This window comes from Panthera onca, chromosome C2, assembly GCF_046562875.1.
Source record: "Panthera onca isolate mPanOnc1 chromosome C2, mPanOnc1 haplotype 2, whole genome shotgun sequence".
Taxonomy (NCBI): Eukaryota; Metazoa; Chordata; class Mammalia; order Carnivora; family Felidae; genus Panthera; species Panthera onca.
In genome coordinates, this window is record NC_138347.1 from 1,215,961 (window position 1) to 1,242,057 (window position 26,097).

General features: G+C 60.1%; 1 protein-coding gene across 11 annotated transcripts; it reads left to right on the plus strand.

Annotated features, from left to right (window-relative positions):
• The first annotated feature begins 297 nt into the window (after positions 1–297).
• SLC19A1 (solute carrier family 19 member 1) lies at positions 298–26,092 on the plus strand. 11 transcript variants are annotated; one of them, XM_060640632.3, is made up of 7 exons: positions 1,602–1,851; positions 7,692–7,927; positions 11,951–12,722; positions 12,800–12,992; positions 15,411–15,552; positions 22,142–22,275; positions 22,929–23,068. In XM_060640632.3, exons 2-7 carry the CDS (start codon positions 7,739–7,741, stop codon positions 22,954–22,956), a joined length of 1,458 nt encoding a protein of 485 aa, XP_060496615.3. In that variant the 5' UTR covers positions 1,602–1,851; positions 7,692–7,738; the 3' UTR covers positions 22,957–23,068. The 11 variants fall into 11 exon arrangements, with proteins under 11 accessions (XP_078308782.2, XP_060496618.3, XP_060496615.3 ...); XM_078452656.2 differs by lacking the exons at positions 1,602–1,851; positions 22,142–22,275 and adding an exon at positions 298–608 and having other exon boundaries at positions 15,440–15,552; positions 22,929–26,092; XM_060640635.3 differs by lacking the exon at positions 22,929–23,068 and having other exon boundaries at positions 1,565–1,851; positions 15,440–15,552; positions 22,142–22,270.
• The last annotated feature ends 5 nt before the right edge of the window (positions 26,093–26,097 follow it).

A 26,097-nucleotide genomic window follows, 5' to 3' on the forward strand; every position in this document is an offset into this window, starting at 1 on the left:
TCCTAAAGGGCAGTTCTGTGCCATTCCTAGACCAACTCATTTGTGCTGATAGAACGAGCTGTTTTATTTTTAGGGTTAACCTGTGGTGACATATTGCTAAACCTCCTTTCTGCATGTTTCCTGTGGGCTGTGGGACCTGCAACCACTTCTCCCCGTAGCTCTTCTTCCTGGGAGCCTGAGATGGGTAACTGGGGGCCAGGAGGCCAGATCGCCCCTCCCATCCTCTCTGGGTTTCCTGCCCCCCCCTCCCTCTCACCACCCTGCAGCCTGGCTGGTTCTTGGTCAGTCTTGACCGCCGACTGGGGAATCCCAGGGAAGTACCAGTGGGGCTCGGGCACTGGGTGCATTCGGGTAGAGGCTGCTTGCTGTGACCCCGAGAGCAGGTGTCTGTGTCTTGTTGGTGCTGCAGCCAGCCTCCAAACCAAATGTGGGTCATGGTGAATCCTACTGGCTGGTGCTGCGCGGGGGTAGGGGGAAGATAATCAAAAAACCAATAGTTCTGTCCTGCCTGGCACAGTGACCGATGTCCCTGGCTTGAGCTTGCGGCTTAGCCAGAAAAGGAACGTTTAAAATGAGCCAAAAAGAAAAGCACATGAACTTCTAGCTGGGTAAGGGGGGGGGGGGGGCAGGCCCCAGCAGGGGTCAAGGGGCCGGCACTCTTCCAAGAGGCAGTCACAGTTGGTAGGGGGGCTGGAGGGCCTCCCTCCAGGACTTGGGCTGGCTGCAGCCAGGGCCGCGGTAGGTGTGTGCAGGTCCCAGTGGACTCTGGGAGCGGCGGCCCAGTGGGGGCCCGTGAGGGGTGGTCCAATGGAGGTTCTGGTTGGAGTGGTTCAGTGGGGGCTTCATGGGGGTTTCACAGGCGGCAGGGGAACAGTTCAGAGGGAGGGGGGAAGGCCCAGTAGGGGCTCCAGCTGGGGTGCAATGAGAAGGCGGGGGCTGGGGGGAGGCAATCCAGTAGAGGCTCAGGGTGGGTGGGGGGCCAGGACGGCTCAGAAGGGGCTGCGGCGAGGGGAGGATCTGCTAGTCTAATGGGATCTGCTTGGCGGCGGGGCGGGGTGACAGTCTAGTGAGGCTGTGGGCGGCACAAGGGGGATGATCCAGAAGTGGCTGCGGAGCTGGTTGGGGGGACTGTTCAGTGGGGGCCTTGCGGGGGGCGGGGGGGGGGGGGGGGAAGAGCGGTCCAGTGGGGGCTACGGCCCGGGTGCTGTCTGGTGAGGACTGCGGGGTGGGGGAGGTGTTGGGCAGTCCGGTGGGGGCTACATCGGGGGGCAGGTGGGCGCGCGAGGGACAGTCCAGTGGAGGCTGCGGGCGGAGTGGGGGGGGGGGGGCGGGCAGGAGGACGACCCAGCGCGGGCTGTGGCGGGGCAGGGGTGGGGCGACGGTGCAGAGGGGGCCGCATGCCGGCGGACCCTCGAGGGGCGGTCGAGTGGAGGCTGGGGCCGGGGCGGGGGGCGGGGTGCGGACGCCCCGTGGATGGGCCAGGCCCCTCACGGAGGCTCCCAGGCCCGCGCCAAGAGGCGGCCTCGTGACCGGGGGCAGTGGCGGGGCGGGCGGACCGCGAGCCTGGGAACGAGCGCGGGGCACCGTAGCAAGCGCTGCCGCGGCTGCGCGGGTCGGAGCGCGGGCGTGGCGTGGCCGGGGGCGTGGTCCCGCCGCCTTTCCCGGCAGCGCCCGCGGCCGCGGGTCATTGTGTGCGCCGGGGCGGCGCGTGCGCCCACTTCGGGTGGGTCCTCGCCCCCGCCCAGCGCTGCAGCGCGCCTTTAGGAGCGGACGCCGCCCGCCCGCCCGCCCGGGTACCTGGGGAGGCGCGCACCGGGGACCGCGGGGTGAATGAGGGCCGGGGGCTGCGGGGTGAGTGCACGGGCCGGGGGCTGCGGGGTGAGTGCACGGGCGTGGGCACGCCCGGCGCGTGCAGGGCGCGACCTGGGCGCACGGTGACCCGTTCCTCCCCGCGGTGGCCGTGGGTCCCGTGAAGGAAGGGACTCGGGCATCGCCCGCCCGCCGCATTTCCCGCCGGTGCTCACGGTGCGCGCGCGCTCCGATCCTCTGTGGTGCGGCTCGCTCACCTCCGGTCACTTCAGCACCTGTCCGGCCAGTTGGGGTCTGAGTGCCGCCCCGACCCTTCCCCGTCACTCTGGGACTCTTACCCAGGATGGACAGAACCGCGTGGACTCGGCGCTGGCGGCCGGGCACGGTGCCCCGGCAGCACCACCCGTGCGCACGTGCTCCGCCGGCGGGGCAGCGGGGGATCCCCGGTCCACCCACGCGACCGGGAGGGCGCTTGGCGCGCTTCCCAGTCCCTACCGGGCCCATTGTTCGTCTCCTGCCCCAGAGCTCAGAGGTGCTGATGGCCATCCTTTTTGGAGGAGCGGTTGCAGCAGAGAGTGCTGGGGATTGTCTGGGAACCCGAGCCTTGTGCTTGCGGTCCTTTCCTGAGTGGACCTGCCGGTACATCTCTGCAGGAGGAGGCTATCCTCCAGGGTCCTGTTTACTTTCCGCGAGTGAAACGCTTGTTCTGGAGAGTCCAGGGTTGTGGCCCAGACACACGCGGCATGTTCAGGGCGCCCAGCCCCAGCCCCGCCGGTCTGAGCACAGGTTAGGATCTGAGACGGCTCAGAAGTCCAGAGCATCTAGAGGAAGCTGGTTCCCATGCTGCGCAGAGTGCGGTAGGGTACAGGTTTTGGAACAGGGTCCCCTGCTGAGACCCTCTCCATAAGGGAGACCGGAGGGCCCTCCTGCAGTCCAGACTGAATGAGCAGAACCGGGACTTTCTGGCCTGGGGGAACTGCCTTACTCTGCAGGTGTGGGAGCCCAGTGCCCAGGCCTGAAGGACCCCAGATGGTGTCTCCCCCTGCTGTCTCCCACCGTACTGCATTGCTCTGTCTTTGAATCCTTTCGAGTTGGTGCTACTCATTCCTTTCTTACCGAGGGGGCTTTAGTGGATGTCAGCAACTGTGGATATTTTAGTCACTTGTGCTGGGCAGTGATGATCAGCCAGTTTTCAACATGTGGGTTCGGTGTCTACAGTAGTGATGGCCAGAAGCTGTAATTTTACTCTTTGGAACAGGGAACTGTGTCAAGCAATTTGTGGGGGTCTTTCTTTTTCACTAAGAATGTAATGAACCTCCCTCGTTAACCTGGGGTAACAGTAGCCAGTTTAAAGCACAAAACAAGCAGGTGGATTTTGCTTTTTTTTGGTTTTGTGTCTCTAGACTGGGTCCTGGAGGTACAGAATCTCCCCCCCAAGACGGGTGGTCGGGGGGGGGGGTGTCCCTGTGGGGGCTGTTAGAACCTTCTCTTGGGGGCACTTGCTGGGGTCCTCGGTCCCCTCCCACGACTCTCCTGGTTGGTCGGTGTTTCCTTCAGTTGCCCTGAAGGGGCCTGAAGTTGCATGGCATTGGGCTGGGGTCAGGGCACTTGCGGTCCAGGCCCGTCCTGCTGCCCACTTGCCCTGAGCTCAGTGCCTCATCTGCCTTCTGGGCTGTGCTGTACCTGTGCCCGGGTGGTGGCACCCCTCCTCACCTTCCTGGAGCCTGAGCCTGGGAAGGGCCTGCGTGTTTTCAAGAGAGGACTTTGAGTCCTGGCCGTGGCAGCTGGCCGCTCGTCAGGGCTGGTGTCTACACCCAGCCCAGGTGAGTTGAGTGAACTCACCCGAAGCAGACGAAGTCCACCTGAACGTGGGCAGGGCCCCAGCCTCGCTGGCTGAGACCCCTGGCTTCTGAGTTGGCCTTTTTCTCTGATGCTCAGTCCCGGGCACGGGCTGCCTTTCCTCCTGGAGAGGCCGCGTGACAGGGCTTGTCAACACGCACTGGTCCTGTAGTGGTCAACACCTTTTCCCCAGTGGCCAGTGTTAAAAATGGATTTCAAATTAGACTCGGGAGGTTTGGCTCCTGTTTCTGTGTGGCAGGCCGTGCTCCAGGGAGGGGACCAAGCTCCTCCCCTTGAGCCTGTCCTGCCTGGCTCAATTCAGAGTTCCCTGGATTCTGAATTGTCCGGCCTGTACATGCCCAGCCTGTTGAGAAGTTGTTCAAAGTGTGGGAGAGGCGCATTCCAAAGTGGACCCAAGCCTGATGACCCCAGGGTGTCTCCGTGCAGATAAGCATCGCCGGCGACCGCTTCACATGGTGGGTCGTGCCGCGGCCTACTGTCCTTTGTTCTGGGAGGTCAGGTGGTGGCACTTCAGCTGTGAGGGATGACCAGAGGGTCAGCTTTGCCACACGTGCCCCGGCTTGTAGGCTCGCTTGCCTCCTTGAGTTCAGCCCCGGGTGCCCCTGTGGTGGGACCTCTCACGTCAGGGGTCCGGGAGCCGCTAGGGACGGGGAGGTCCAGGACCGGGCCCCCCCACCCCCGCCCCGAGCTGGAGGAGGCGCGGGGCTCTTAAACAACAGTCGGGAGCAATATCTGGAGCAGAAATGCAGGTGCCCAGTTTTGAAGGAACGCTCTTGAGAGTCTGGAGCCTTCCATGCTCCTCAGCGCCTTCACTGCTGTTTCTGCCTCCTGGCACGGGGCAGGGTGAGGCTGGGCCAGCAGCGGGACAGTAAACGTACTCTCCGTCGCAGGCGGGCGTCTCCACTGCCCCTGGTGCCCGGGCTGAGGAGCCGAGTTCCCCTTTCCGGTGTGCCCGAGGTGGGTGGGAGGCCCTGCTGCACTTCTGCGGAGACCCCTGCTGGGAACCGGTCTTGAGCAAATGTTCACGGACGCTTCGGGTGGACTTCCCGTGCAGGGGTGACTCAGGCCAGCTCGTGGGCCGCAAGTGTAGAGCGAACACAGAGCGTGGTCCCCAGAGGTGAGACTTGTGTGCAGGACACTGAGCTGAGGACTTGGAGTGAGCTGTGGGGGCGTGGGGTGGGGGGGAACTTAGCATCATGTGGTCAGAGAACAGAGGTGGCCCCAGAGGCCAGGGCTTCTTCCGGCTGCGGGAGGCCTCTCCTTCACCCCAGCTGTTATGGAACTTGGGAGAAGGGCTGGGGCCCTTGGCCACCCAGCAGGTTGAGCCCCGCACAGGGCAGTGTCCCTGGATCTCAGGGATGGAACTGGAGAATGGGCAGGCAGGGAAGGGGCTCTCTGATGCACTGTCTCTGTAGACACTCCCCCCGTTCTCCGTGAGCTCCATCGGTGGTAGGGGCTCCCCGGCCATCACCTGGGCTGGCTCCTTTCGTACCCATCCTTCTGGGCATTGAGGTTGGCCCACCTTTGTGTTGTGACCCTGGAGGGCTCCCAGGGGCCCACCTGAGCGATGGTTGGGGTGGGGTGGCCACACTCCCTGGGAGTCCTGACGTTGAGATGTAGCCCTGCACGTCCAGCCAGGGACCGGAGGCAGAGTGTCCTGGGGCGCTGTGTTCTTTCACCTGCTCGGGCCTGCCCGCGGGACGTGTAAGGTGCAGAGTCCTGGGCCGTGACCCAGACCTTCAGACAGCTGCACGGGGAGCTCCTGGCAGTTCTCACTGTAGAGAGGGAAGAACCACTCCTGGGTTTCCGAAGCCTTTGGAGTCCAGGATATAGAACAAAAAGCATTAGTGTGTTGGGTGCTCGTGTCTGAAACTTGCACCATTGCCCCAGGACTCAGGGGGTACCAGGTAATGGTAAGTTCTCATTGCTTCTGGAGATGATACCTGTTTGAACAGGATGGCCAAGTCCTCAAGGCCTCTGAGCCCCTGGGAGGGTGGGGACCTGCCCCTGGGGACCCTGGGTTCAGGTGGATTCTTGGCTGTTCACCCTGAGCTGGGGAGCCTGGCTAGGTGAGTGTGGGGTTGCCCTGGCGTCCAGGGAGTGTACCTGGGAGTGGGGGAGTGAACTTGAGGGGGTCCTGGGGCAGCGATGGGGTCCCTGGGGGTGCACCCGAGGTTGGGTGGTTCTCCCTGTGGCCCTGGGCCCGCCATGTGTACGAGCTCCTGGTGGGTTTGGAGGAGGGAATACCAGTCTGTCTGTTGAAGCCATTTGGCCTGTGTGCCCTGCGGCGGTTTTCCGGGGGTGGGGGGAGTTGCAGCTCTGCCGCCTGGCTGACCGTTTCATTTGGCCCCTTGGGAACGTTGAGGGGCCGGCCCAGGACCTTGTAACTCCTGGGACCACCACCCTCCCCGCCTTTGAAACTCTCAAATTCTTGCAGCTGCCCCTCGCCCCTGCCATCGCACGTAGCCCCCACAGACCCTCCAGCCTGGCTTCGGAGGGGTTCACTGCTGTCCCCCTGGTTTTCCCTGTGTCACAGAAATAAGCGTGGGTGCGTGGAAGGCGGGGACAGGCCTGCTCACGAGGCCACAGTTCACTTTGCTGAGGCTCTGTGCTTCCTGGGGGTGGGGTCTCTGCAGTCACCTGGCTCTTCTGCGGCTCATCCTGGGAGGAGTGTGGGAGCACTTCCTGCTTGGATGGTCTCTGGGCTGCATGTGCTGGGAGTCTGGTGGCTTTTCCTCGGGGTCCCTGGACCACCCCCCACAAGGCTGGTTTCACATCTTGGGAACTTGTTGCGCCCGCTGGGAACTGGAGGGAGTCCCTGCCCGGATCCACACCCTCTACGCACTCTCCTTGAAAGGCCAGGCCTCGCAGGAGCAGAGTTCTCCCGCCGTCTGTCAGCCCCGCCACCCTCTGCACCCAGGGCATCCCTACCTGGCCTGAGCCACGGGGCTCCTTAGCACGCGTGTCCTCCCCACCCTCCCACGATGCCTGCCTGCCGGGCTTCCTGCTTATTTAAAAAGAAGGGTATGTCAGTGCCTTAAGTGGAGAGCCAGAGTCACTTGACTTATAGAAACATAGTAACAAAGGGAAACAGCCGCAAACCGAAACGGGAAACTGGAGTGGGTCTGACCCCCCGCTGCTCTCTGCTGGAGTAGGCTTAGCCGGTTTGGGAAGCTGCTGTTCACACCTGGGCCAAACAAACCCAAAGTGCCCCCGGGTGCGGCTGCCCTTGGGGGACACCTGGCAGCCCACGCTCCTCCTGCCGCCTCTCAAGGCTCCAGGGTCATTAGGCTGAAGGCCTCTGTCCCATGTGGTCCCTTCCTGTCACCTTGTCACCCTCTCCTCCAGAGGCTCCTGCTTCTCCCTTTGCCCTCCTTGCCCACAGTCAGTGTCACCCCCAGGCTCGTCTGCCACATCCTCCGGTGTTGTGCACGGAGTCCCCCCACCGGCGACGGGACGGCGCCCCCAGGCTGCAGCTTGCTGACTGTGGCCAGGTGTGTGCCAGGCGGCCCGGCAAGGTCTCTTCCTGCCATCTTGGGGCAGCTGGGTCTCCGCACAGGGACGTGTCTGGGTGCCGTGACACCAGCCGCCAGAGCAGGCTGTCCCCGAGACCTCTCCCGGGGAGGGATTCGTGCCCACCCCATAGTCCATAGCCATTGCCACTGCCACCGCTGTGAGCACTTGAAATGAGTCTGGTGTGCTTGAAGACTGGATTTTAAGTTGTATTTGGCTTTAGTTGATGTTTAAAGAGCCAATCCCGTGGTGGGTGAGGTATGGGATGAGGTCGTCCTGGTAGCCCCCAGAGGTGCTGACAGCCCAGTGGGTGCGCCCGGCATCTGGGTTGCTACGGGCTCCAGGGGATTCTCAGGTTTGGGGCCTCTGGGCTCTTCTCCCCGTGTGGACGTTGAGTCCTAACTCCGTGAAAGAAGGGGACGCTCTTCGGTGTTGTTTCTGGGGGCAGGCAGGGTGGTGTCCACCGGCTGCCGGTTGAGCTGCCCCGATTCTTGCCTCATCTGTTTCAGGAACAGCCTCCTCTCCTGCAGGGCTGTGGGCAGCCTGGACAGCAAGCATGGCGCCCTCCGGCCAGGTGGCGGAGAAGCAGGAGCCCCCGGAGCTTGGACGGGACCCTGAGCTCAAATCCTGGAGGTGCCTGGTGTTCTACCTGTGTTTCTATGGCTTCATGGCACAGATGCGGCCCGGGGAGAGCTTCATCACCCCCTACCTCCTGAGCACCGATAAGAACTTCACGCAGGAGCAGGTGCGTGGGCGCGGCATGTGGGGGCGCCCCGGGCCCGGGGTGGCTGAGCCTGCGAGGGCAGGTGGCTGTGGGGGTCAGGGGTCCCGATCCCGGCCCCCCCGAGGGCCGCCTCCACACCAAGGGCCAGACTGTCACTGACCAGGCCAGTTCGAGAGAGAGGGATGGCAGCTGAGAGGGATGGCTGGCTGCCCCAGCCGGAGGGGGAGGACCCCACCCCCGCGGGCTCACCTGCTGAGACGGCTCGCTTGCAGCCTTTGAGGACTGAGGAATTTCCCTTTGATGAGGCAGCCAGGACAGAGGGTCTCCTTGAAACTTGACTAATAAGCTTACACCCTGGGGCAGCAACAGATTACACACCTCCAGCCTTTCCTTCTCCACAAGACTAAAGAACCCAAGGGCTGTTGGTCAGTGAATCTCTCGGTCAGGGCTTCTGTGCCAGCTCTGCTCACCACCTGGCTCTCCTGCCCGACCTGTTCCTGGCCCAGGCTCCCTGCTCACTCACCCCTGCCCTTCGGCCTCTGGCCACCCGTCCCCTCCAGCGTGTGCGCCAGCCCCTGTGTCCCCTGTCACTGTGTCTGAACTGTGGGTCATGCTGAGCTGCTGCCTTCCTTGCTCCCTGAGAGCTTGTCACCGTCCCCTTGCACACCTGAGACTTGTTTAAGTCAAGTGGCGTTGCCGCCCAAATGAGGCCTGGCCCTCAAAGTAGCCGCCTTAGGAAAGATGGAAATACCTGCCTGACCGGCTCACAGGAGGTCTAACCCTGCATGTGACTGCACCTGATCCCAGAGCCAATCACTTCTGAGGGGGGGGCCCTGTGCCCCCCCAACCCCCACACAGGCCCTCTGGCCCTCCTCCCGCGCTCACTGGTGGGCCAGGTGGCTGTCGCTCTCAGGAGCACTGCTGTCTGGAGGGGCGGCCGGCCCTCATCAGAATAAGCGCGTATGTAAAACTCCATTCAGATCACAAGAAAAACAAGAAAAATGTCTGCAGCAAAGTTATAAAGCTCATCTGCCTGCTCTCCAGTTGCACGTGAACTGATCGAATACAGATGATCCTTGAACTTGGGGCTTAGGGGTGCCCAACCCCCGTGCAGTTGAAAATCTGCGTATAACCTGACTTCCCAAAAACTTAGCTACTGATAGCCCACCGTTGGCCAGGAGCCTTGCCGACAGCGTGAACAGTTAACACGTATTCCGTGTGTCGTGTGTGTTTCATATTTTATCCTTATAGCAATGGAAGCTAGAGGAAAAAGTGTTTTTAAGAACATCGTAGGGAAGAGAAAACAACGTGGCACTTGGACTATATTTACTGAAAACAAGCTGGAGACAAGGGGAGCCACGCAGTTCAGACTGTGGTTCAAGTGTCCGCTGTGGGGGGTTCCAGACATTCAGCCAGACCACCAGCCCCGTGGACGCCATCAGACGGGCAGCAGAGGCGGGCGGGCCGTGCTCACGGCTGCTCGGCGGGGCCCACGGGTGGCGCAGCTGTGAGCTGGCTGGCTTGTGTCCGCACAGCCGCTGCGGCTTCTCGCTGCTGGGCCGGCTGGGGACGCTGGTCCCCACAGTCTCGGGCTGATGTGACATTCATGCACCCTGGGGGTGGAACCGCAGAGCGTTCACCTGGTGCTTAGGTGGCCTCCAGGCTGTCCCTACCCCAGCCCCCGGCAGGTGTGCGGGGCCTGGCCACGCACACGTGGCTTCCGTTTCCCTCGCCAGCATCTGATTGGTGCTGTTGAGTTTCTGCCCATCTGATTGCAGTGAACAGCCGGTGTGCTGCTGGATTGTGTTTCTCTGCTCTCCGTGCAGTCCGCGGGGCCTGGCTGTCACCTGGCTGTCTCTGTGCTCGCAGGCCAGCCTCCGTGTCCTCCTCCGGGGCTGTCTGCCTTCTGGTTGCCCTTTGGGGTCACGTGTTTCTCCTAGTCTGGGCTGGTCTCCCCCGCTTTGTAAGCTTTAGTCTGGCCAGATTGTCCACGGTTCATGCTGTGAGGTCACCTGACACAGCCCCCCCTCCACCGCAGACTTAGGAAGTGCCTTGGGGAGGGGACGGGTCCTGCTCTGCACCCGCAGGCCTGTCATTCCTTTGCATCTAGGCTGCCTGGCTGAGTCCTGCTGCCGCAGCCCCCACGGAAAGCCCCCACCCGGGACCACTGACCGCCATCCTCACGGGGCTGACACCACCTGGTGCCCTCCTCAGTGAAGGTCCCTGTGTCATTCCTGCCCTCGCCTCAGGCGGTTCTCCGTGTGCGTACAGGCTCTGCCTGGCATCAGCTCCGGTGTTTCCTCCCGGAGTTTGGGTAGGCCGTGGTTCTGCCCTGCCCCCTTCGTCCCACTCCGTGGCTCTGCCCCGCCCCCTCCGTCCCACTCCTCAGAACCCGCTGGTCTCCCTCCTGGTGCCCCATCTTCCCTGCCTTCCCACGGCTGCTGTGGGGCCTGGCCGAGCCTGCCCGATCCGAGAAGCAGCAGCCTGGAAGCCACCTGGATCTAGGTCTGGGCACGGTTTCCGCGCTTTCCCCGTCAGCCTGGACCAGACACGAGCGGGATGGGAATGCGTCCAGGTGATGCTAGGCTCGGGCCGGGACGAGGCTGACCTCGTGCCAGGGCCGGGCCACGTGACAGTTGCCGTCTGCCCTGGGGACCTCGTGGGTGCCCTCTCCTCCAGGAACTTCCCCGTGTGACATGGGTCAGCTGTTTGCCAGGCCTGAGGGGAAGCAGAGTGGGGCTGCGGGGTGGGGCTGGGGGTCATTAGGAGACATCATAAGTGAGGGCCGTTTGATGTTCTCGGAGACTGTAAACACGGTCCAGACCCCCCTGCAGCTGGGACCCTGTGGCTCTTGGTGACCAAGTGCAGGTTCTTCTTTCCCCTGGGGCCCACCTGCACCGAGTGTCCCAGAATGTCCTGGGGCTTTTGTGCACGGTGTCTCGGGGGCCACGGCCTGGGGGTCATCCTCAGCTTCCCATGGCCATGTGGGTTTAAGAGGCCACCAGCCAGGGAAGTTCTGTCACGGGCCCCTGTGTCTCAGAGCTGGGTCTCCCGACAGCCTTCCTTGGGCCCTGAGGCTTGTCCTGTGCACGAGGGCAGAAACAGGTCTCCACACTTGGCCCGGGACCGTCTGTGGCCAGCCGGGCCCATCATGTAGCATCCCCTGGGCGGGCAGGCGCCGGGGCCGCAGAACTCCCCGACTGAACCTCTGAAGTGCTGGGTCCACGTGGCGTCCCAGAGCCTGGTAGGTGGTGGGCACGGCCCCCCGTGCTGACCCAGGTTCGACTCCGGGGCCTCAGAGCCTGCTGGTTTTCAGGGCCGAGGGTCCCCTGGGCTGTCTCCGGGATTGCTCTGTGGTCCGAGTCGGGTTTGGTGCCCTGAGTCCGGTGCGTCCCCAGGGAGGCTGCAGCCTCTGGGGGCCCACCTGTGCCTGCCCCGGTGGATCCGAGCCACGGCCAGAGCCCCGTGGTGGGGTCCAGTGGCATTGGGTGCAGGGGCTTCCCACCCAGTGTCCCTGTGCCCCGGGACCGAGTGAGGGTGGTGGCTGGTGCCCTCCCCCAGCAGACAGGCGTGAGGGGGGCCTGGCCGGGCCCTGCTGTTGCCTCTGGCCCGGTTTCCTTTTCCTTGTGGTTTCTTCCCTTCCTTCTGGTCTGTGAAACCTGTTGTGCGCACTCGTCGTCTGCGGCCTTTCCTTCTGAGACCGGAGTGTAACTTGGTCACAACTGTGACCAAGGAGAAGCCACATCGTGTTTCTGTATCACGAGGAACAAACAAAGCTGGGTTAGCGCGTGACCGCGTCATGACTGCTCGTTAGTGAGGCGGTCCCCGGCGTCCCGGGCCCGGCGTCCTGTGCCAGGAGCGGCGTGCCCGCGGGGCCGGCGTGCCGTGGGGCGGACGTGGTCGGCGCCGGGCCGCCGTGCGCAGTCCCGACGGCCGTGTGTTTTTGTCGGATGTAGTAAGGCGGGGAAAATGCCGACGGCCCGGGGGCGGGGGGCGGCCGGGGCGCTCGAGGGGCCGCGGTGTCACGAGCCTGCCGTCCCACAGGTCACCAACGAGATCACGCCGGTGCTGTCCTACTCCTACCTGGCGGTGTTGGTGCCCGTCTTCCTGCTCACCGACTACCTGCGCTACAAGCCGGTGCTGCTGCTGCAGGGCCTGAGCTACATCTCCGTGTGGCTGCTGCTGCTGCTGGGCGATTCCGTGCTGCACATGCAGTTCATGGAGCTCTTCTACAGCCTCACCATGGCCGCCCGCATCGCCTACTCCTCCTACGTCTTCTCGCTCGTGTGCCCGGCCCGCTACCAGCGCATGGCCGGCTACTCGCGCACGGCCGTGCTGCTGGGCGTCTTCACCAGCTCCGTGCTGGGCCAGCTGCTGGTCACCGTGGGCCGGGTCCCCTTCTCCACGGTCAACTACATCTCCCTGGGCTTCCTCACCTTCAGCCTGGTCCTCGCCCTCTTCCTGAAGCGCCCCAAGCGCAGCCTCTTCTTCAACCGCGCCGCCCCCGCGCGCCACGGGGCCTCGCCCTCCGAGCTGGACCGCATGAACCCGGCCCCCTCCCAGCCCGCAGACGCCAAGCCGGGCCGGGCGCCGCTGGGGGCCTGGCAGGACTGGACCCTGGTGCGCATGCTCCGGGAGCTGGGGGACCACCTGCGGCTGCCGCAGCTGCGCCTCTGGTCCCTCTGGTGGGTCTTCAACTCGGCCGCCTACTACCTGATCGTCTACTACGTGCACATCCTGTGGAACGTGGTCAACCCCACCACGGACGCCTCCTCCGTCTACAACGGGGGGGCGGACGCCGCGTCCACCCTGCTCGGTACGCCCACGGCCCCGCCGGCCTCGCCCGCCCCGCCCGCCTCCCCAGGACGGCCGTGACGCGCCCTGTCTCCCCAGGTGCCATCACCTCCTTCTCCGCGGGCTTCGTGAAGATCCGCTGGGCGCTGTGGGCGAAGCTGGTCATCGCGGGCGTGACGGCAGTGCAGGCTGCGTTGGTCTTCTTCATGTACAGCACGAGCAGCATCTGGCTGTGCTACGTGGCCTTCGTGCTCTTCCGTGGCGCCTACCAGTTCCTGGTGCCCATCGCCACGTGAGTCGACTGGAGCGGGGCGGGCCGTGTGAGGCCGTGGTCTGGGTAGCCACTTAAGAGCCAGAGCCACAGCCTGGCCGGTGGCGGGTGGCCGGAGGGCCACACGCCTTCCTCCTGCTCGCTGGGAATAGACAGGCTGTCTGCATGTGTTAAGAGGCCTCCCTTCCAGAATGTTCTGTGGGGAGCAGAGGGGGCACGTGCAGGCAGCGTGGAGCTAGCGGGGCGGTGTGCTCTCTTACTGGGAGGAACAGTGAACCTAGCGTGCCCCCCCGCTAGGGGCCCAGCTGTCTCTTGTCCGTGGCACGGCTTGTCCCCGCTTTTGTGACCCCGAGCTCGGCACGGAGCCTACCACGTGTGGCATCCCCTCTGCTTCTCCCGTGGTGGCTACTTGGTGTCCACAGTTACCAGCCCTTGTCATGTCCTTCCTCCCAGCTCCCTGGCCTGTTTTTGAGGCCCCAGGCGCTGCTGCGGCCCTGACTGGCGCGAGGCCCTTCTTGTCCCTTTCCGCGGCAGGGCACGGTGACACACAGCCAAGGAGTAACCAGGTGCTGCCCTCAGCCCACTTGTGCCTTCTAGAACTTTCTCCAGCCCACGTCTTGCTTGCTCCTAAGATCCTCTGTGTATTCCTTTGAACTGACCCTTTCACGAAGCTGTATGCTGTTGCCACACATGTTCACACCACATGTGCCCACGCCCCACACGTGTAGGAGCCTCCCTCCCTCCCTCCCTCCCTCCCTGAGCTTCCTGCGCCCAGCGGGTCGGCTTGGGTCTGTTACCAGCTCCCCTGCCCGGCCCTGGTTCCCCTCCGGGCCTCACCCCTCCTGGTCACCCCTGATCAGATCATCTGTCCGCACTCGATCTTGAGCTCACGTGGCATCCTCAGGCTCCCAGCTCCTTGGTGTCGCCTCACGGAAGTGCCAGTCCCCAGCTTTGCTCTCCACACTCGGTCCACACCTGCCCAGGGGTCCCTCCTCTTCTGTTGGGGAGGGCTGAGCTCTGCCAGACGCCCCGGGGACGGTTTCCTCGGAAGACGCCCAGCCTACTCCCCGTGGCCGGGACCACCTCCCCTGACGACCCCCTGTGTGGCCTGCTGGTCCTCCCTGCCTCCTGTCCCTCCTCGCCCTCTCTCAGCCTGCAAATGTCCCCAGGGCATCTCGTTGGCCAGGAGCGCCACGGTCAGCACCGGAAAGGGCTCCGGGTCATCTGCTGTGACTGCTGTGCACTCGATACATGTCCTCCTCGGACGTTTGTGCTGATTGTAGGAACGCAGAAAGGGTGGGATACGACGTGGGCTGGCGTGGAGAACGGCCCTTCTGGCTCCACCGCCAGGCCTGCTGCGGCCGTCGGGGTGTCTGGGCTGACCTGGGACCACGCTCGTCCCGCTGCAGCCCTGCCCCGCACACTTAGCTGTGTGCTTCGGTGTCACAGGTGCAGACGCAGTCGGTCCTCTCGGTGATGCTGTACGGCTGGTCCCCGGGTGACTGGGATGCCACGTGCGAGGTTTCCCTGCGACTTTGAGCCCTGAGGTCGATAGCCCCTCATCTGCGTTTATTCCTCCAGATTCTGATGGCCGCAGATGGGTCCCAGGAGGGACTGGCCAGGCCGGGGCACGTGCCCCGGAAGACGGTAGATCCCGGGCGAGCGCACGGTGGCCCTGCGGGCCCCTTGCCTTTCGTAGGGACAGTTTGCATCTGGCCTCTCCTGCTGGGTTCTGTACTGTCCCTCAGGCAACCGGATGTGATGGGAGCTTCTCGCCGTGTGCCCCTTGTCACGTCTCAATTGCTCCCACCGGGGCTGTGGAACACAGGAGACACGCGGGGCAGGTGGCCAGGGACCCGGCCCAGCTTGGGTTTCCTCACTCTGCGTCAGTCGCGCTGCTGCTCATGCGGGCAGGGGCCCTTCCTTGTTCCCCACCCAGCACAGCGGCCCCTCCGCTTCTGTCATCCTCTTGAAAGGCTTCTTGCGTATTTTCCTTCATTCTTCAGAACTTCGGAGTGTTTTTTTATCCAGTTGTTTTTAGAGGCACCTCGGGGATTTTCGCGGAAGCACCTTCAAATGTTCACTTTTCTGCAGAGGACCGGGAGCCGTGTGCACGTTCATTCCTCTTGCTTTTTCTTGTTTGTTTTACTGTTCTGTCCCTAATTTCTCGAGTCGTGAAAGAACAGTGATTCCAGCACCCTCGTGATTTCTGCCTGTTCTCACGAGGCTCTCGGGGCTCTGTTTACTCTGTCCCAGAATTACCAGGAGATGTTCTGGACGTCTTCCTGGGGTGTGTGTTGTCCTCGGGGTTGCACGCACACAGCTTGTGCAGGGCCCGGAGCGCCGCCTGGGTCCCGGGCCGGTCGTGCCGGTTCCCTTTGTGCGGTGGGCGCGCCCCGTGCCGCAGCTGCGTCTGAGCTCGGCTGCTTTCCCATTCAGCTTTCAGATCGCGTCCTCTCTTTCTAAAGAGCTCTGTGCCCTGGTGTTCGGAGTCAACACATTCTTCGCCACCGTCCTCAAGACCATCGTCATCCTCATCGTTGCCGACAAGCGGTGTCTGGGCCTCCCGGTGCGCTCGCAGGTGAGTCCCTTCCGCCTCGCGTCCCGGGGACGGAAGCCTCTGGAGGGGTGTCCGGCCAGCGGCATCTCCCCCTACAAAGGGTCTGGGTCCGCGGGTCCGCTGCAGGGGCGGCGTGGGCAGGGTGGGCTGGGGCAGAGCAGGAGCAGGGAGGGAAAGGTCAGCTGTGGTTGGGCTGCCCCGTCCCGGGGGCCCAGGCTGGGGCCGGGCAGGCCCCCTGGTCTGGGCAGCGCACAGCCGGCCCTGCTTAGGCTGCTGGGGCCCCCGAGGCCGCCCAGATGCAGGCCCCCCTGAGCAGCCCCCGGCGTCCCCCACGCCAGCTGATGTCCCAGGAAGGACAGAGGTATGGCTGTGAGCCCCTCCCTGTGTGGTCACAGCTCACCGCCCGTTTGAGGTCTCTGCCTTTGATGTCAAAACCTGTCCGGCCTGGGCCCTGACCCTCACTTGAGCTGTTTTTTGTCCGCAAGACGGGAGAGTGGACCTGGGGTTGACCTGGGTGCGCGCGGGCCCCTGTCTGGTCCCTCCCTCCATCCAACTCTGGGCGGGTCCTCGGGGCTTCTGAGCAGGGCTTGAGAGTTCTGTCCCCCGTGAGGTTGGGGGACACTGCCACGTGTGACTCTGGCTGGTCTCGGGCAAGCTGGAATTAGCCAGAGGGCAGGTCCGCAGGAGGGAGGCAGCCAGGCTCCTGGGGACCACCCCGCCCCACCCGTGGCCGGACACATACCCTGAGCCTGGGGGCATGCAGCCTCCCGTCTGCCTGGAGCCTGGACCTCAGTGGGCTTGGGCTCCCCGGAGAAGTCCCAGCCTCTGAGCTGAGTTGGCACTACTTTGGTGACCCCAGAGTTGACTGGAAAGAGGCGCTGGGCGGGGACAGACCCTCTTGTTTGGAAACCTGGCCTGCGGGGTTTGAAAACCTGGTTAGGAGAACATGTGAAGCGCTTGCCCCTGTCTGCCGAGCGCCCCCCTGTGGATGTGCTCTGTGTGGTGGACTGTGCTGGGAGCGGCCGGCATCCAAAGTGTGCGTTAGTCGTGTTACTGGTGGAGTTGCCGGGCCACGGGAGGTTGTTAGTAAGTTGGGGGGCGTCCGGAGTTCTGTGCAGCCCCGCACCCGTATGCCTTGTGGGGTCGGCGGTAGGAGGTCCGCGCGTTCTGTGCGGCTCTGGCCCATCTGTCCATCCTGACGGGGTTTTTGCAGAGCAAAACTTCCAGATTTGATCAGCTCTGGTTTACCTGTTTCTCCCTTTATGGGTCTGGGCTTGGCGTCACGTGGAAGAACTTTTTGCGTGACCCGGGCTCTCGAGAGTCTTCCCCAGTCTCTTTCTTAAAGTTTCATGGGTTTACCTTTAAGTCTGACCCACGCGGACGTAAGTTTTGTGTGAGGTCAAAGGCCGCCTCTGTCCGGACGGCCCGTTGCCCGGCCCCGCTTGTCGAAGAGACCGTCTCTTCTCTGTCCAACTGCTGCCTCACTGTTGTCAGAATCGCGTTGCGTGTGTTTGTGCGGGTCTGTTTCTGGGCTCTCGGGCCACCCACGGAGCTGGACACCTGCCCGTCCGCCACCGCGTCCTGCTCGCCAGCTCCACGGTGAGCTCTGAAATTGGGCAGACTGATTGCCCCAGCTTTGAAGCATGTTTTCAGGATTGTTTCCACCTTCTAGTTTCCTTGCCTTTCTCTGTAAGTTTTATTTATTTTTTAAAACTTCTTTAAAGTTTATTTTGAGAGAGAGAGAGCAAACATTGGAGGGGCAGAGAGAGGGAGAGAGAATCCCAAGCAGGCTCCACACTGTCATCACGGACCCCGACATGGGGCTTGAAGCCACAAACTGTGAGATGATCCGAGCCGAAACCGAGAGTCTGACGCTTAACCGACCGAGCCACCCAGGCTCCCCAGCCTTTCTGTGTAAATTTTAGAGTCAACTTGTCTACCTACAAAAATTCTTGCTGGAATTTTGCTGCGACTCACAGTAAGCCCGTGTCCGTTCTGGGAGAATTGGCATCTTCGCTCTGTTTCCAGTCTGTGAACGTGGTGTGTGTCTGCATTTGTGTGGAGAGTGCTTGATTTCCTCCCGCATCTTGCAGTTTCTGGCAAACGAGTATTATACGTGCTTTCTTAGGTTTATGCCTAAGTATTTCATTGTGTTTTGAGCAATTGTGAGTGGTAGTGTATTTTAATATTCGTGTCCACACTCGTCTGCCGGGGCTGCCATATGGAAGCACCAGACGCTGGGCAACTCACAATCCTGGAAGCTCAGAGTCTAAGGTCAGGGTGTGCACAGAGCTGGGTGCTCCCGAGGGCTTGCTGGCACGTAGACGTCGTCTTCTGTGTCCTCATGTGAACTTTTCTCCGTGTGTGTGCACGTCTGGTGTCCCTCTCTGCTTCCAGGAACAGGGGTCACATTGGATCAGGGCCCACTGTTATGACCCCTCTGACCTTAATTGCCTCTTTGAAGGCCCTGTCTCCAAACACAGTCCCATTGGAGGTGGGGGCCTGCACACATGGCTTCGGTCCAGCAGCACCGTGTGCTCTTTGAGAACACGTAGGGATACACCCGATCCTCGGGTGTTGGTGTTTTATAGCCTTGCTGTGGCCATTCGTTAGTTCCAGGAGGTGGTTTGTTTTTCACATGCTTTTTCTTTCCTTTTCTTGCCTTACTGCGACTGGCTCAGACTTCCTCCTTATTGTTTCCTTCTTTTTACTTGCTTTAGATTCATATTCATCTTTTTCTAGGTTCTTGAAATGGGAATTTAGATCAATGACTCGAGGCTTCTTTTTTATTTTATTTTTATTTTAGAGAGCACGCGAGCAGGGGCGAGGGGCAGAGGGAGAGAGGGGATCTTAAATGGGCTCCGCACGAAGCATGCCCAACACGGGGCTCGGTCCCAAGACCCTGGGATCATGACCTGAGCCTAAATTAAGAGTCAGACGCTCAACCTTCTGGGCCACCCGGGTGCCCCTTGAGGCTTCTTCTCTAACATTTGCATTTAGTGCTGTGCGTGCAGTCCCCTCTCCTGCCGCTTCGGCCGCGTCCCACAGATCGGGAAGCTGCATTTTCATTTTTGTTCATCTCAGTGTATCTTTTTATCTCTCTTTGACCTATAATTATTGCAGATGGTCTTGTTTGGTTTCCAAGTGTTTCGAGAGTTTCCTGTTATCTTTGTTGTTGATTTTCCATTTTGATTCTATTTTGTGATCAGTGAATACAGTCTATCTGATTTCAGTCCTTTTAAATTTGTTGAGGTTTGTTTTCTGGCCCAGGATGTGGTTTATCTTATTATATGTTATGTGGACCCTTGAGAAGAATGTGAATTCTCCTTTTGTTGGGTGGAGTGTTTCATAAATTCCAGTTAGATCTGATTGATGGTGGTATTGATTTAATCTGTCTCCCTGTGGATTTTGTCTCATCCCGTTGTTGAGAGAGGAGTGTTGGCATCCCCATCCTTAATTGAGGCTTTGATCGTTTCTGCTTTCAGTTCCATCGTGTTTGTCTTCACGTGTTTCTAGGTCTTTTGTTTGTTGCACACACCTTGGGGATTGTGGGGATTGCAGTGTGTTTTGATGGATTGAGCTTTTGATCATTATGAAATGTCCTTCTCTGCCTCCGGTCATTTTCTTTTCTCTGACGTCTACTTCACCTAATATCAACATAGGCACTCCTGTTTTCTTAAAAAAATTTTTTTTTAAATGTTTATTTTCAAGAGAGAGAGAGAGTGCACAAGCGAGCAGGGAGGGGCAGAGAGAGATGGAGACACAGAATCCGAAGCAGGTTCCGGTCTCCCAGCTGTCAGCAGAGAGCCCAACGCGGGGCTCGAACTCACGAACCATGAGATCATGAGCTGAGCTGAACTCCTACGCTTAACTGACTGAGCCACCAGGTGCCCCTCTGTTTTCCTTTAATTAACATTTGTGTGATACACATTTTTACATCCTTTTACTTTTTACCTGACTGTATTGTTATATTTGAAATGAGTTCCTTGTACACTACATATGATTGAGTCATGTTTTATAATCTATTCTGCAAACGTCTGTCTTAAGTGGTGAATGTAGACCATTTATGTTTAGTGAAATTATTGACGTGTTAGAGTTTACATCTGCCATATCATTTTCTGTTTTCCTTTTCTTCGCCTTTGTATTTTCTGTGCCTTCCTATGGATTGCACATTCTTTAGAGTTTCATTTTATTTGTTGTGTTTTTGAGTGTATCTCTTGCTATAGCTTTTTTGATGGTGACTGTGTTAAATAACCTATTTGAGCGAAGTATAGAAATCTTATCTCCTACCATGTCATTCTACCTTCCACTGTTTTTATTTATTTATTCATGTAAAAAAATTTTTTTTGAATGTATATTTTTGACAGAGAGAGAGAGAGAGCATGAGCCAGGGAGGGGCAGAGAGAGAGGGAGACACAGAATCCAAAGCAAGCTCCAGGCTCCGAGCTGTCAGCACAGAACCCGACATGGGGCTCAAACTCACGAACTGGGAGATCATGACCTGAGCCGAAGTCGGACACTCAACCGACTGAGCCACCCATCGCCCCTACCTTCCACTGTTAATAGTATAGTTGTCTCAAGTATTTTCTCTACGTATCATTACAGCCATATAAGTTAGGGTTCCAAATTTTGCTTTAACTATCAAACATTTAGAAATTTCTAGAAGAGAAAGAAAGCCTTCTGTTTACCCATGATTTGGCTCACTGTGTTCTTTTGTTTTCCCTGCTGATCCAGGGTTTCTTCTTAATGATTTCCCTTCTGTTCAGAGAATTCTCCTTTAAGCCCTTCTTTTAGGGTAGGTCAGCTGGTGACAACTTCTTCTGTTAGTTTTTCCTTTTTCTGAGAATCTCTTGATTTCCTTTTCATTCCCAAAGGAGATGATACTGGATATAGGCTTCTAGGCTGATAGTTTTTTCTTTTAACTTTGATCAAAGAAAAATGTGTCACATCCTTGTGGTCTTAACTGGCTTCTGATGAAAAAGCCACTGCTTTTCCCTTAAGGTGTCACTTTTTTCTGGCTACTTGCAAGGCTTTTCTTTTTCCTTTGCCTTTAGCTTTTTCAGAAGTTTAAATATGGTGTGTGTTGGTCTGATTTTCTTTGGGTTTGTCCTGTGTGTGTGGTTCCCTGAGCATCTTGAATCTGTAGGTTTATTTCTCACCAAATTTGGAGCCACTATTTCCTCAAGTAGTTTTCCAGCCCTATCCTCTTTCTTTTTGTGGGATTCGCATGACACAACATCACATCTTTTGTCATATAAGGGAATGAAGCTCTGCTTAGGATTTCTTTTTTTTTTTTTTAGTCTTGTTTTCTCTCTGTTTAGATCTGATGATTTCCATCGCCCCATCTTCCAGTTCGTTGATTGTTTTCTCTGTCCTGTCTGTTCTGTTCTGTTGTTGAAACCATTGAGTTTTTGGTTTGGTTATTGTGTTTCCAATTCTAGCTGTTCTTTGTCTCTTTTTTTTCTTAGAGTTTTTGACCTATTCCAAGAGTGTTAATGCACGGTGAAACAGCTTCATCATGCTGTGGTAAAGTCTCTCTCAGATAATTTTAACATCTCTGTCGTCCCTGTGACGGCATCTGTAGATTGTATTCATTCAGTTAGAGGTCTTTGTGGTTCTAAGTGATTTTTTTATTAAAACCTGGACATTTCGGAGATTATGTTAAGAGATCTGCATCTTACTGAAACCCTCCACTTTAACTGCTTTTTCCTGACACTGCTCTAGCAGAGGAAGTTGGGGACATGTGCCTTGTTACAGCCAGGCGGGTGGAAGTTCAGGCTCTGTGCTCAGACCTCCTGACCAAGAGGGAGCTGGGGGGGCTCCTCGCTCCTCCTGCGTGCCTGGCAAGGACGGGGGTTCCAGTTCTCCCCACCTGGCTTCCAGCCTCCAGTGGTTACAAGGTGGGGGGTGCCTTGTGACCGCTCCCACATGGCCTCCGGTGACACCACTGGGGATGGGGTGTTCTCCCTGCTGCTGGGCAGTGGTACAAGTCCTCAACCCACAGGGCTGGGGTTTGGGGGTTGTTACCGCCTGGGGAGAGTGAAAGTCCAGGCTTTCTGTGTGGTTTCTGCCGGGGTGAACTTTCCAGCTCCCCACTGGGCCTTCACCACCATCTGACGGGGGCCCCATTGTAGTCTGGGTAATGAGGGTGGGGTTCAGCCATTGTAGGGCTGTTCCCTCTGTCTGTTTCCTGTCCTGATGGGTTGTCCCTCTCTAGTCCCAGTCCTTTTGCTGGAAAGAACAGCTTTTATTGTTTTTTTTGTTTTTTTTCCCTCTTCATTAGCTGGCATTTCTGGGTTGCTGGTTTCTTTCTTTTTTTTTTTTTTTTTTTAATTTTTTTTAATGTTTGTTTATTTCTGAGAGAGACAGAGAGAATGTGAGTGGGTTGGGGCAGAGAGAGAGGGAGGCACAGAATCCGAAGCAGGCTCCAGGCTCCGAGCTGTCAGCACAGAGCCCGACGCGGGGCTCGAACTCACGAGCTGTGAGATCATGACCTGAGCTGAAGTCGGACGCTCAACCGACTGAGCCACCCAGGCGGCCCTGGTTTCGTTTCTAAAATTACATCACAAAATTAGAAAAGCCCAGGGGACACATTGGTGCTTGTCCTCAGCCTCCAGGGCTCCTAGCTGGTGAACTGCCTTCGTCTGTGTGCTCTGTGTGTAACGTCCAGAGCGTTAGCCGTACCTGGGGGAGGAGTGGGGAAAACACATCCGCTCCATCTGCCTGGAAGCAGCGTCCGTCATGGTTCATTTCCCGGTTTTGCTTGTGAAGATGAGCTTTTCCCAGAAAGGCATGGAGAGGGGCCTGCGGGGAGCGGAGCGCCAAGGTCTCGGGCAGGACCCACGCCTGGTCTGGCCCGCAGACGCCCGGAACCGCCTGGACTGCCCGTCCCGGCGGTCAGGAGACTCAGGAGGGACATTCCCACGTTCTGGGCGCCCCGCGCAGCTGCACCGATCCCCGGGGCAGAGACTGGCTTGGGGCTTGCGTCTGGGCTCCGCCGTGTGGGAAGTTCCCGCACATGCTTGTCCTTGTGCCCTCGGCAGCCGTGGGAACTTGGCCCGCAGAATGAAGCTCATGTTTGTTCTCATAAATCGAGCGGAGCATCTTGGGGTAGATCACAAGGGCCACGCGATGCAGGGAAACTGCCAGGGCTTGTGGGAAAGCGGTGGGGGGGCCCCCCAGGGCTTGCCCTGGAGCAGGGCAGAGGGCGGGCCCTGCCCACTGTGGAGACCTGCTCCTGGCCTGTCCCCCGACCCTCGGGCACCCAGCCCCACTCCTGCAGTGTTCCTGTGGCCTCCGCGGGAGGAGGGAGAGCCGGGGAGGAATCCACAGGCCCCTTCCCGCCCCTGCCCCTCACCTGCCTGGGCTGACCTCACCCCTACCCCTCTCTGTTCTAGTTCCTCGTCTACTTCATGTTCTTCCTAGTGCTGTTCATTGTCTACCTCTCGGTGGCCATGCTGGTGATCCTGCGGCACCTCCGGGAAGGCCGCCACCCGCCCCCAGCCCTGCCCCCGCCCCAGGAGGAGAAGGCCGAGCAGGTGCTAAGCCTGCAGGACAGAGGCCTCAGTGGCCCGAAGCCGGAAGCACCCCCGCCGGCCCTGGAGGACAGCGTGTGGACGGCAGGGTTGGCCTCTCGGGAACAGAACCAGCACCCCGAGGCCAAAGCCTGACCCAGCCCGGCCTAGCGGGAGGCCAGGCTCCTCTGGCACCGGAGGCAGCCCGTGCAGCGTGCTCCACGTCCTGGGGCCTCGATGTCTCAGAAGGGATGTCTCTTCGCAGCTTGCCCAGGACCCGGGTTCCGGCACGGTCCACATTCCAGTGTTCGCATTGTGGAGCCAGGGACTGACGGGGACCCTAGGTGGGATATCCCTGTGACCCACACCCCGAGGGCTTGTCTGGCGGTGGCCCTGAGTACTGGTTCTCGTCCCCATCCCGCTGCCTGCTGGGGCACTGCGGGCTGGCTTGCTGTCCCCGTGGCGGGGAGGGGGGGTCTCATGTGCCCACCAGGCCACTCTGCCTTCACCCCGCCCCCCACAAGAGGCAGGTCCTGCTTGTTCCTGGGGACCAGTGAGGGGGCCAAGATGCCAGCCTCAGGGACTCAGTCCCCCACAGGGTATCCTGTGCCCTGCAGGGCCAGGCCGGGATCCCTGATTCCCGTAGCCTGTGGCTAAACTTGGTAAGGCCAGTTGTCCAGGTACTTGCTTTAGACTATGTCCCTTTCCTAAAAAAAGTTGACCTAAACGAGAAGCCTCAGTGGGCTTCTCTTTCCGGGTGAGACGCCAGGCATTGGCCGCTGGCAGACATTTGCCCGTCAGGTGGAAGCTGGGACGCGGGGGCCCTGGAGCCCCGCTCCTCCCCCAGCGGGCTAACCCTGACCTACCTCACTGGTGACTGCAGACCGCTTGGGGTCACTCACCCACGTGCCGGCCCACACGGGACCCACCCTGAGCACACCGCCTCAGATGCAAGACCGTCGGCTCTCCCCAAAATCAAACCACAAGCTCCACGCGTGGAGGGGCTCCTGGTCTTGTACTAACCTGGCGTGGGTGGGGGCGGCTGGTCAGGAGGCCAAGAAGAGGGCCCCGGCCCCAGGCAGGAACCCAAACCAGGCCCCCACGGCCTCGAGCTGAGCACAGCCCCCTTCTACAGCCCTGTGTTGAGAAGCGCCCGTGCCCCGCGGGAAGGGAAGGCCAGCTGCTCGGAACCAGCTTGGTGCAGAGAGGTTGGAGCAGGCCTCCTGGAGAGGAGCTGCCTGCACCCAGGGGTCCCTGAGGTCCGCTTGTCGGGACAGGGTGTCTCAGGAGGCTGCCCTGAGGCTGCAGGAGGATGCTGGGGGGCGGGGCATCCACAGGGGGCCTCCCCGCTGACTCCCCTCCCCCACCCACCCCATGCCCCAGGGACCCCGTGGGGAGGGGCAGTGCTCTTCCCCTTCCATGCTCAGGGATCCTGCGGGACTTGCCGGGTGGAGGGCGGTGCCTCTCACCTCTGGTCGCTGACCTCGTGATGGAGGCCTTTGCGCTTGCCCCCACCCTGACCTGCGAATGCTCCCATCGGTGGGTGGCCCAGCCACCTGGCCCCAAGGTGGGTTCTGCATGCTGCAGCAGCTCTGGGGAGAACATGGGTGCTGGGTCTACACCCCGGCTTGCCTGTGCGGACTGCCGGCCGTCCCCAGGGACGCTCCGGAGACCAGGTTTTAGGGCACCAGCATCCCCGTGCACGTGTGTGCATCTGACATCCGTGTACATCTAGCCACGCCCACCTGTGCGCCTTCAGCCAGACCCACCAGCGGGACAAAGACTCCCACGGTCTGTCTCACGATAACGAAGGCTGCTTCCAAACCGAGTGTCGGTGCAAAAGGCCGTTTTTATTTGGAGCCAGTTGGGAAACCACATTACACAGCAGGACCGGCTGCCGTGGTTTACAGGGCAGTGTTGAGACAGCAGACCTGAGGCACTTGGCTCCGTGCCCACGACCCTTCCAGCACAGCCACCAGGGGGAGGGACCCTGGGGTGCCCCCAGAACTTCCCCTTCAGAGTGCTGTGTCTACACGGCCTCGGGTCCTAGGGCTCGGCAAGGCTGGTCTCGGGTGAGCCGTGTCCTGGCTGAGGACAGGTGTCGCGATCCTGTTTGCCCCTGTGCCTTGTTTTAAGTAAGCTTTGTGCCCAGCGTGGAGCCCAACATGGGGCTTGAACCCACAAACCATGAGATCATGATCTGAGCTGAGATTGAGTCGGACACTTAACCAACCGAGCCACCCAGGCTCCCCTTTCCTCTGTGGTTTTTTTGAACTGTGTCCCATGAAGATAAACCTGGGGCCCTGGACTCAGTAGGCAGGAGTTCTGGCCGGGCACCTGGGAGTGGGAGTAGGTTTTGGCCCAGTTGGGTTCCGGGATGGGCTCCTGGGCAAGGCTAGGGAAGCCTCTGCTCTGGGAATCCTTGCCTCAGCAAAGGAGTTTTGGACCTGGGCGGGGCCCGGGGACAGGACACTGCCATCCCTGGGTTGTGGGCCCCTCAACTCCTAGCCTGGGGGCGTCTGGCTGGCTCAGTCAGTAGAGCTCTTGATGTCAGGGTTGTGAGTTTGAGCCCCACGCTGGGGGTAGAGATTACTTAAAAATCTCCCTGCAGGGCCTTGGCTGGATTGAGCTCCACGTGGGAAGCCGGTGTGGGACAGAACTGAAGACGCACCTGCCCCGTGTGCAGGCTGGCTCCCAGCCACCAGCACAAGGTGGTGTTGGGGTAAAGGCCATAGCCTGGGGGCAGCAGTGGCCCTGAGTTTGAGGCTGGCCCTGGCCCGGGGGGTGGCTGCGGGAGGCCAAGGAGAAATGGCCCCATGCTGCGCCCTTGGCCTGAGCTGCCCCAGCAGCTCACAGCTGGGGACCGAGGCCCCACCTGGCCCCTGCCAGGCCCCCCCGGGCACGCACACCTCCCCAAGTCAATATGTTCCTTTGCCTCAGAGGGGGGTCTCCCTCCTGTTCTGATTGGGGTCAAAGAGGAAGGGGGCAGGGCCTTGTGCGAGGTGGGGAGGGACAAGAGAAAGTCTGGACACCAGGTTTTGTTTTAAACTTT